Source organism: Seriola dumerili, unplaced genomic scaffold (genome assembly GCF_002260705.1).
Source record: "Seriola dumerili isolate Sdu_G_001 unplaced genomic scaffold, Sdu_1.0 BDQW01000056.1, whole genome shotgun sequence".
NCBI classification, from domain to species: domain Eukaryota; kingdom Metazoa; phylum Chordata; class Actinopteri; order Carangiformes; family Carangidae; genus Seriola; species Seriola dumerili.
Window position 1 is genome coordinate 8,688,350 of NW_019174311.1, and position 10,458 is coordinate 8,698,807.

At 39.8% G+C, this 10,458-nt stretch overlaps 2 protein-coding genes across 2 annotated transcripts; both read left to right on the forward strand.

Moving 5' to 3' along the window:
• The first annotated feature begins 215 nt into the window (after window positions 1-215).
• LOC111219229 (deoxynucleoside triphosphate triphosphohydrolase SAMHD1-like) lies at window positions 216-3,569 on the forward strand. Its single transcript, XM_022741842.1, has 6 exons — window positions 216-234; window positions 1,773-1,925; window positions 2,111-2,177; window positions 2,413-2,443; window positions 3,058-3,218; window positions 3,530-3,569. Exons 2-6 carry the CDS (start codon window positions 1,823-1,825, stop codon window positions 3,567-3,569), a joined length of 402 nt encoding a protein of 133 aa, XP_022597563.1. The 5' UTR covers window positions 216-234; window positions 1,773-1,822.
• Window positions 3,570-3,805: 236 nt separating this feature from the next.
• LOC111219151 (deoxynucleoside triphosphate triphosphohydrolase SAMHD1-like) lies at window positions 3,806-5,368 on the forward strand. Its single transcript, XM_022741746.1, has 6 exons — window positions 3,806-3,865; window positions 4,094-4,246; window positions 4,349-4,449; window positions 4,645-4,753; window positions 4,868-4,959; window positions 5,061-5,368. The coding sequence occupies exons 1-6, from the start codon at window positions 3,833-3,835 to the stop codon at window positions 5,317-5,319; spliced, it is 747 nt and encodes a 248-aa protein (XP_022597467.1). The 5' UTR covers window positions 3,806-3,832; the 3' UTR covers window positions 5,320-5,368.
• The last annotated feature ends 5,090 nt before the right edge of the window (window positions 5,369-10,458 follow it).

The window sequence follows — 10,458 nt, forward strand, 5'->3', positions numbered from 1 at the left end:
TTTTGCTCTGGGTATGATTGATCCATTACGAGCCCTGAAGATTTGTTAAACAAAAATGTGCAAAAACAATTTGCAAAACAAAGTATGGCAACTTAACAAGGAAAGAGAAAATGTTTAGTGATAACGATGCTGCTGATGCTGCCTGTTACGTGAAAGTGGGTGGGGTTTGAGAGGGTTTTAAAGAGCCAACATACAGGTGCCAGGGATCAGGGGATGAGAGCAGCGCAGTAAACAGTAAGTACCAACAATGAAATTACAATATCAGATAACATTACTGACATAACTTTACTTTGAGACATAACTTCAAACAAAGTGTTTCTTATTAACACAGTGCAACAGGTAAAGTCACTAAATCATCATCTGAACAAGAAATATTTTGGATGGTGGAAGAAACTGTTAATAATCAGGAGCTTCAGTGTGTGATTCCACAGATACATGCAGGTTGTTGAGTAAGATTTTGCATTGAAACATGTCCACTTGGCTGTCTTTCACATTGTTTCTTGTCTTTGTTATTCATTGACAAAAAATGTAATCCATTTCATCATAGATCTCTTTTTCAAAGGTTGCTTGTTATTTAGTTTTCGTCAAAGATGATCATTGATGAAATTGCTGCATACACTGCATGTCTACAGTATATCGTAACTTGCTTGTGGCTGCCACCAAAATGGAAAGCTTGTTTCATTCCTGTGTTTGTTCCCAGAGAAGGCTGCAGATATGCACATATTATCCTCTGTCTTTGGCTTGATGCAGCCAGTTGAAGTGGTGTTAGATAGTGAATCCAGCTTCTTATTGAAGGCTTTCAGCAAGTCATGTTCCGCTGTGTGTCATTGTTGCAAAATTGTTGTTGTTTTATAGTTTTTCTCTCTGAAATGTCATTAACTTCCAGATCCTGGCTTTAATGTTCTCTATTGAGAGTATAGCCAATCCAGCTCACGTTAGCCTCCAGCTGCACGTCAACATTGCTAGCATCCAAAGAACTTGAAGCATGCTAAGTAAAAACGTATCTAATTTAGTCAGTTCAGCAATAAACTTGAACTGTTCTCTTCTGTCCTTCCTCTTTTGAGCGCCACTTTTTTGGTTGGACTTTCTAAACATTATGTTGCTAAGTGGATCATCCATTTTCTGAAGAACTCACTTCTTGCTATAAGGTTGTGCCAAAAACTTAGTGATAACTCTTGCAGGTTATCACAAATGAAAGGGAATGAGCTCATTGGTCCAATTAGGAATTCCCAGAATGCCACCTGGTAACTTTGGGGAAGAAAGTAACCAGATTAAGTAAGTGGTGGGTGGACATAATATTTATTTTTAATAAAACATGCAGTTTTGGAAAATTACAAAAGGACAACAAAAACATAGAAGACCATGACTCAAAAGTAAGTGTGATGGGCCCCTGACAGCTCCTGGGCCCTGGTGTGGTACACTTGCAACACCAAGGGTAATTACACAATTGATCCACCCCTAACTGTTTTATACTACTTTTCATAAAGGTTAAGAATGTTACATTTTCTGTATCAGACCAAAAAATGCCAGTAGACTTAATTCAGGTGGCAATTACGTTTCCTTCTGAACAAATTAGGCTGAAATATTTCTGCTGTCCACTCATAGACCTTCACAATGAGTTCATTGAACAGCCATATACAGTATATGGTTGAGGCACCAAAACTTGGTATTGTTCAAACTTTTTTGCAGGTCTGCCCTGATCAGCTGTATTAAACAACATCATATAACACTATTATTCGTGTGACGATCCTGTATTATCAACCACATGGCAGAACAAAGTCGAAAACGTCAGCAAGCAGAGACGACCTCTGACAGCATCAAAATGCCAAAGACAACATTGTCACTGGTGTTGCCCCTCGACAACGAGAAATGGAAAGCAGAGGACTTGTGTCACTACCTGGAAGACTGTCAAAACACAGTTAAAGGTTGGTTTTCTGGTTTGGTAAATTACATCAATAGTTGTCCTCAGAGTTAGCCAGTTGAGAGCTGCTTTAACTCAGGTCTTTCCTTATGTGTCTGTGTTGTGAAGCATGAAAGCTAATATCAAGGATACTTGTCATAATAAATACCATTTATTACAGGACTGTTAACTGTTTCCTCTTTTATACAGACAAAAAGATCACTGTTGCCATGTTGAAAAATCTCACAGATGCTAAGCAGAGAGAACTAGGCATGAGGTGAGTGGCTCCTCAGGTTGCAATGTCTAGAAAATTACAGTATAACAATTATATATGAGGAAGTATGTAAAAAGCAAATTCTTATGACATAGTAGTGTTAATTCTGTGAAACAATTGCTGCCTGTATCTCTTACCAAGTTTAACTAACCTCACTTTTTTCTCTCTTCAACTCACTGATTTTCTCTTTATTTTAAATCATTTTGTAACTTGGTGACCAACTGAAAATCCTGCACAGTATCACTGAACAGAGCAAAGAACAAGGCAAGGTAATGTACCCGATCAAACATCACACTTCATATTCAGCACTGTGGCCAAGAGAGCTCGTAGAAATAGAAAAACACAAGCAAATTAAGAAAAAATAGTCGTCGATTTGACAAGACAAACACACAGCAAATGCACATTCATCATTTTTTTGTATCCCCTGAACCATGTCTGCATTTCTCTATGTGGTTGTGTTTTGTGTATTTGCAGCGTATGTGTTGTCAAATCAATGAAGGTGTTTTCTTAATTTGTTTCTGTTTTGTCTAATTAGTGCGTCGGGCTCTCTTAACTAAACAGAGGAAAGATGAAGAATAAACAACAGTTGTATAAAGAACAACAACAGAGTGTGTAAGGTGGTAGGGTCAATGAATGAACCTTACAACCACATAATCCTGATGGTTCATGTTTCCTCTCTATTGCTGAGTCAACTGTCAGTCTACAGCAAAGGAGACATGGGAAGCATGAAAAAATGAAAATGAGAACGACTGCAGTATGAAGCGATGACAGACTAGTTCACTGAACTCTAAAGAGGACACAATGGAGCTGTTCAACTAGCTCTCTTTTGGATGATAATTGAACTGGGTGTATTTAATTTTTTTATTCTATTGTTTTCTGCCAGGTGTTCAATGATCCCATCCACGGGCATGTGGAGTTACACCCACTACTCATCAAAATCATAGACACGCCTCAGTTCCAGAGACTGCGAAACATCAAGCAGCTTGGAGGGGCCTACTATGTTTTCCCTGGAGCGTCCCACAACCGCTTTGAACACTCCATTGGGTATGTCTGCATGTTTTTAGAGAGACACAGCTATGTGTCTAACTGTAACCACAATTCATGATAAAGGGAAGACTGATTTACAGCAATGCACCTAATAAAAGAATAAAATCTAAGTAAATGCATTGCAAACTTTAGTAGAGGTAAAATAACAGTTCACATTTTCATCTTTGCTGCAAGATACTCAAGAAGTCTTTGTGTGTGTGTGTGTGTGTGTGTGTGTGTGTGTGTGTGTGTGTGTGTGTGTGTGTGTGTGTGTGTGTGTGTGTGTTCAGTCATGGTTGTGCTGTGTTGTGTGTGTTGTGGTGTTACAGAGTGCGCGTACTTAGGCAGGAGAGTTTGCACAAGCTCTAAAAACAAAGCAGCCTGAACTCAACATCACTGACAGAGACATCCTCTGTGTGGCGAAATTGCAGGCTTGCTTAAGAGCCCATAAGACCGGTCGAGTGACCAGCACCTAAAGTAAAGGTTCTTTCTTTTCCACTAGCTTGTCCATATCTGACAAGATATAATCACAAACGTCTCCATTTACAGTTCACACACAGTCATGATTAGGTTATTTTATACTGATTTCTCCATATTTAGGACATGGGCCATTTTCCCATCTGTTTGATGGAATGTTCCTCCCCAAAGCAGGTAAAAAGTGCGAGGTAAGAAACGGTTCAATTATTTCTGTTGTCTGTGAAATCTGACTTACCTCACATGGTCATTATGTAATTTATGACCAGAGAGAAGCAAACATGAGAGATTAGACAAAAATTCATGTTCTGTGTATGTTGTGATGTTTTGGAAAAGATAAACTCTTTCTACTGAAGCCATTTTATTTTCACTTACTAATATACTAATTTATTAATGTAATGAGTCTTTGTATGTTGCAGCATGAGAAGAATTCTCTAAAGATGCTTGATCACCTGGTTGATAAAAATGACCTGAAGCCGGTGATGAAGAAGTACGGCCTGGAGCCAGAGCAGGACATGCTCTTCATCAAGGAGATGATTGGGGGACCTCTGGACTCTAATAAACAAAAGAAGGTACCTGTCACTCCCGATGTGTGAATTGTGTGAAATCAGTCGGTGTCATCATTGCTACAGCAGTCAGTGTTTAATGCCATTATTATGTTGTCTTCTCTACAGTGGAAATATGAAGGTCGAGACGAGGACAAGTCCTTCCTCTATGAAATCGTGGCCAATAAAACAAATGGCATTGATGTGGACAAGTTTGACTACTTTGCCAGGTGGGCTTGTTGAACAGCTTCTGTATAATTCACTTGTTGATGTAGAGTGATGAACTACTGTATTATTTCCCCAGAACAATTACAGTGTTCTCCTGATTATCTTTACATTATGCAACATTCACTTGGGTGATTTGATTAACTAAATTTGATAAGCTTTTGTTTCTCCACATATTTCCTCACTCTGTCTCTTCTCAGGGACTGCCACCACCTGGGCATCCAGAACCACTTTGACCATCACCGCTTCTTCAAGTTTGCCAGAGTGTGTGTGGTGGAGGGGAGGAAGCACATCTGCTCTCGAGACAAGGTGGTGACGATGTAACTGCTGCTTTTGTTTGATTGTTTGTTTAAAATCAGATTTTAAACAGCGGTCCATTTATCTGAGTAGTTGTGACTAACCTACATACAATGCTGTCAACAGGAGAAGGACAATCTGCGTGACATGTTTGAAAATAGAAGTTCTCTCCACAGGAAAGCCTATCAGCACAATGTGAACAAGCTCATAGAGACTATGTAAGTATCCTTCCCATGTTGGTACTCTAAAAATTTAGCTGGTCCTCTGTCTGATGCAGTGTATTTCCATTACTTCATGTTTTTTGGGTGTGTTTATCCAGGATCACAGATGCCTTCGTAAAAGCAGATCCATGCATCCAGATTGAAGGCTCAGGAGGGAAGACGTTCACTCTCTCTGAAGCTATAGAAGACATAGAGGCCTACACCAAGCTGACAGGTCAACAGATGCCACAGTGTGCTGTCAATTTAAAACTAAGGAACATTAAGATACACGGAGGAGTGGGCGGGATACACAAAGCACTATCTGTGCCATGTTTAACTTTTACTTTTACTTGCCTGCACATAAAGGGAACCTGTTAGACTCTATCATTGTACTATGGCAGAAAACACAGGGAGCCAAGTCTCTAAACACACACACACAGCACACTCTAATGCGCATCCCAAGGGACACACAGAGAGGGCCGGTAAAAACTTTATAGCATTTTTGACGGTCCACCGATGCTGCAGCCCACCAGGATTTGTCCCAGCATGACCGATCGCCAGTACACACTGAGCTGGTCTCTGTGCCTCTGCCATGATGCCTGTAAACCCCACTCACTATGAACACCCATATTTGATGGTGTGTGACGTAGTGCCATAAACCCTTATGCACTCCTCGCGGGCGATCGTACAGCTCAACAAGGTTACATAATGTAAGAAAAAGGTGTTCGAGGTGTGGGAATGAAAGAGGCACCATTCTTACAAGTCACGGTATCATCAAAGTCATTTTGAAGCTGTCATTTTAAGGTAACATAGTTGCATAATATTGCTTGAATTCATTTCTTAAACTTTTGCTTTTGCATAAAAACTCACCAAACTCCAAACTAGATGCCGGGTATGACTTCACTTCAACATGCAGAGAAATTCAAGGCATGACACACTTTCTGTGTCTAGTAGCTACAGTTACTATGACAGGACATCACTATTTAGCTGGGAGGGATTTGGGATAATTGTCAAAAACTTATGAATAGAACAAATGTCCTAAAGTGTTGTTTGATTACTGTAATGCATTTGAATGCATTTTGAAATTGTCTTTGGTTTGTTCCAACTCACCTGTCGCTCCATCTTTTTTCTGTTTTTCCTGTGAGTCGGTGTTTGAAATAATACTCACTCCCTTCCACATTACATTTCGCTGCCAGAGAGGAAAGAAATGGGAAATTGTTCTCAATCACAGTGGAAATTGAGCCCAGAGGTGAAAAGCTGCCGAGGGAGATTCTCCAGAAGATAGATCGAGACTTCTAACAAGTGTCTGGGGAAATTAAGACTAGAAACCCACTGAGGTGTGTACTATGTCTTTTGTGCTCTGGTATATGCATTGCTTGTGTGTGCTTGACATCGTGAACTGTGAGTGTGTACCCGATATATCTGAATATTCGCTGAATGTTATGCTCATTCTGTTGTTGGTATTGTAAGTGTGTGGTTTTTAATTGTGTTGTATGAAGCATATTTCAGTTGTCTTAACAGTTTTATTTGGCTCAGATTGTAGTTCCGTATTGGATTGATATAGTTGAGCTTCAATGTCACAGTTTCTATTTTTAAACAGTTGTTTCCAGTGTGTGTGTGTGTGTGCGTTATGTGTTGTTGTTGTCCGTTGTGTCGGTTGTCGTGTTGTGTTCGTGGTGTGGTGATGTGTTGCCGCTATTTGTGTGGTGTTCGATGGTGTGTGAACAACTTGCGTCCACATTAGTAGTCATCTCTGGCTCGCTGTTGTAGAACGTTTCGTGCTGTTACAATTCCTTATCTTATAACGATACATTGGAATAATCCCGGCTCTGATGTACGTCCTATGTGTCCCTCTGCTTCGGTTTCTTGGATTGGTAGCTACCGCGCATGAAGTTTTAATCACTTAAAGTATAGGTTGATCACATTTGACAGTTTTTCTGTTGATGTAGTCAGACATGAGATAGAAATGGCTCTGGCTGTAGGTTTGTAGTTTTGGATCCCCAGCTCCTTCTGTCCACGAAATGTTGTCCCTTGAGCGCTGAATGCCAATTTTTCCGATTGCCCAGGCCAGTGCCTTTTGCTTTGTTTGCAGTCTCTGTTTGCACTAGATATGTGTCTGTGTGAATGGGTGAACAGAAAAGCATTTTGTCCATTATGATAGAAAACATGTACATGTCATTCCAGGCTGCTGTCGCCTAACAAAATCCATTAAATGTATGCTTGTTCGATGGTCAATCTGAACAATCACCTTAGTACAGGTTGGAGAGATCCAGAGAAACTTAGTGGTGACAGAAAGGTTTTTCTTTTTTAATTCTAACTGCCACAAACAATTACTAGGCAGGCATCATTTTGCAAAGCTTCCACACAAACGGGGAAACAGGATGCAGTTTTTAAATGATTTTAAATTAAATAATGTTAATGTATGGGATGTGTGTGTAGGATGTATTCTTGCTATATAGATTTGTATGTTGTCAGTGTTGTAAATAAATCTCTAATCTCTTACCCTCTCATTCTCACCCTTTCCCTCAGGAGGTGAAAAGCAGTGGAAAAGGCAATTAGAGCTCAACACATCCCTGGATGGACAGGCTGACGAGAGGACTTTGAAATTGTGGTAAGTTTTTTTTTAGTCTATTATTTTCACTTCACTTTTTCATAAAAATCTGGCTTTTATTGATTATACTGATTGGAAGATAATCTATTCATATAAACAATCTTTAAATCTCTCACCCTTTTTCTTTTTAGGTCACTTTCCTTGCGATTACAGGAAAAAGGGGGAGGAGCCATCAGTGTAATGTGTATTTCTACAGCAGTTTGCCCCTGACAAAAGCTTCACAAGATCCCCCAAGACCAGGTCAGACTTAGCAATGACTGTATATATATATATATGTATTTATTTTGTCATACAGGAAGCTGCTGCTATATTTTTTATTCTCAAAATTTATGCCTGCTGTTCTTCTTGGTCAGGATGGACAGCTTTCTCAGAGCGCTTTTCTGAGCCGTTCATTCGGCTTTCTCAAGTATGGAAAGATCTTGGCATTGCCTGCCAGGAGAAGTTCGTCCAGGTCGATACAGACTGTCTTGATCTTCCTGCAGGTAAACCTTAAACTGGTCTAGATAAAGCGGCTTACTGTAGGAGCTGTCGGGCACCCGAATCTAAGATGAAGCAGTATATTAAATTTGAGAATTGAGCATGGAACAACGGGTAGGCTTAGCGACAGGGCCGGATAGCTTCTATTACTCCTATTGTGATGGATGAATACAGCTATGCATCCAATCCATCAAGGTATAGATTAATTCGGAATACGTAATTCACCCAGTCCATTCCAGCTAATAATTTTAACAGCATTAAAGATGCACGTCCAAACGCTATTATATTTATAGACAGGTTTAGTTCCTCATTTGAAGCTTGTGTTCTGACAATGTTCTTGAGATGACTTTACTTTTGCAGTCTCTGTGACGGCAGAGCGCAAACTTGCCATTGAAAGAATCAAAGCAGCACTGCTAGAAACATATAAATACTGATGCTTAAGTCTGAATGGCTGGGGATCTTAACTTGCAGGCACTTGCTTATACCACCATGGTCCTTTTTGTAATCGAGAGAAGTGACCCTAAAAGAAAGGGTAGAGAAAAGATTGTTTTATATATAATAGATTATCTTCCAAATAGTGATAATCAATAAAAGCCTAAGATTTTATGAAAAGTGGAAGTGAAAGTAATTAGACTAAAAAAAAAACTTACCACAATTTCAAAGTCCTCTGCTGTCAGCCTGTCACCAGGGATGGTTTGAGCTTAATTCCTCTTTCACTGCTTTTTCACCTCCTGAGGAGAAAAGGGTGAGAAGTGAGAGGGGTAAGAGATTAAGAGATTTATTACCACTTGACAACATATCAACATATAGCAAGAATAACATCCTACACACACATCCATACATTAAGATATTTAATTTAAAATCATTTTAAAACTGCATCTGTTTCCCCAGTTTTTGGTGGAGCTTTTGCAAAATGATGCCTGCCTAGTTATTGTTTGTGGCAGTAAAGTTAAAAAGAAAACTTTCTGTCACCATAAGTTTCTCTGGTGATCTCTCAACCTGTATCTCAAGGTGATTTTGTCAGATGACATCAACAAGCATACATTAATGATTTTATGGCACAGCAGCCTGGGAATGACATGTACATGTTTTCTTATCATAATGGACGCAAATTTGCTTTTCTGTTCACCCATTCACACAGACACATATCTATGGCAACAGAGGCTGCCAAACATGCAAAGCACTGGCGTGCAAATCGGAAAAAAATTGGCATTCAGCGCTCAAGGACACGTGGACAGAAAGGAGTGGGGATCAAACTACAAACTCAGCCAGAGCCTATTTCATACTCGTTTTCCATTGTCTGTACATCAACAGAAAAATATGCAAATGTGATCAACTATACTTTTAAGTATTAAAAACTGTCATGTGGCGGGTAGGCTGGACCAATGCAGCCAAAAGGAACCGAAGCTACGAGGGAATACAAGAACAACAACAGGAGACACAGGGGATACCACAGCCGTTAGAGTACAGGCAACCATGAACAGACAGAACGACACACAACAGAGGGAGCACAGAGACTAGAACACAAGGGAGGCACGGGTGAATTGGAACACAGGTGGAAACCACATTAGGGCGGGGCAGACAATCACACACCAGAAAAAAACAGGAGCAAGAAAACCAGGCATAAAAACATTAAGACTACACAAGGAAACCAACTACAGAATAAAACAGGAAGTGACAATAATCCAAAACAAAAATGTCTGCATGGAAACATGGTAAACAACTGAAATAGTAACATACACACAATTAACACACACACTACAATACCAACAACAGAATGAGGCATAACATTCAGGAATATTCAGTATCGTGGTACACACTCCACAGTCACATGTCACAGCAGCAACAAGCAATGCAATACAGGACACAAAAAGACATTAGTGCACACCTCAGTGGGTTTCTAGTCTTAATTCTCCCAGACACTTGTAGAAGTCTCGATCTATGATCCTCTGAGAATCTTCCCTCGGAGCTTTCACCTCTGGGCAATTTCCAGCTGTGATGAGACATTTCCTCATTTCTTTCCTCTCTGGGCAGGAAATGTTTAGATTGTGGGAAGGAGGAGTGAGTATTATTTCAAACACCCGATCTACAGGAAAAACAGAAAAAGAGTGGAGGACAGGTGAGTTTGGGAACAAACCAAAGACACTCTTCTAAATGCATTCAAATGCATTACAGTAATCCAAAACAGACACTTTAAGACAATTTGTTCTATTCATAGTTGACAGACTTTTCACACATCCCTCCATAAATAGTGGATGTCCTGTCATAGTAAACTGTTAAGCTAGACAGCAGAAAGTGTGTCATGCCTTGAATTTCTCTGCATGTTGAAGTGGAAGTCATACCGGCATCTAGTTTGGAGTTTGGTGAGTTTTTATGGCAAAAGCAAAGTTTTAAGAAATGAATTTCAGCAATATTATGGCAACTATGTT

What these genes read in the sequence shown, in the direction of transcription:
- LOC111219229 (XM_022741842.1), top strand. Translation starts at nt 1,823, where the DNA reads ATGCCAAAGACAACATTGTCACTGGTGTTGCCCCTCGACAACGAGAAA. An exon ending in CAGAGAGAACTAGGCATGAG is followed by an intron (nt 2,178 to 2,412) that starts GTGAGTGGCTCC and finishes AATCCTGCACAG; the next exon opens with TATCACTGAACAGAGCAAAG. An exon ending in AGAGCAAAGAACAAGGCAAG is followed by an intron (nt 2,444 to 3,057) that starts GTAATGTACCCG and finishes GTTTTCTGCCAG; the next exon opens with GTGTTCAATGATCCCATCCA.
- LOC111219151 (XM_022741746.1), top strand. Translation starts at nt 3,833, where the DNA reads ATGTTCCTCCCCAAAGCAGGTAAAAAGTGCGAG. An exon ending in ACATCTGCTCTCGAGACAAG is followed by an intron (nt 4,754 to 4,867) that starts GTGGTGACGATG and finishes TGCTGTCAACAG; the next exon opens with GAGAAGGACAATCTGCGTGA. An exon ending in AACAAGCTCATAGAGACTAT is followed by an intron (nt 4,960 to 5,060) that starts GTAAGTATCCTT and finishes GTGTTTATCCAG; the next exon opens with GATCACAGATGCCTTCGTAA.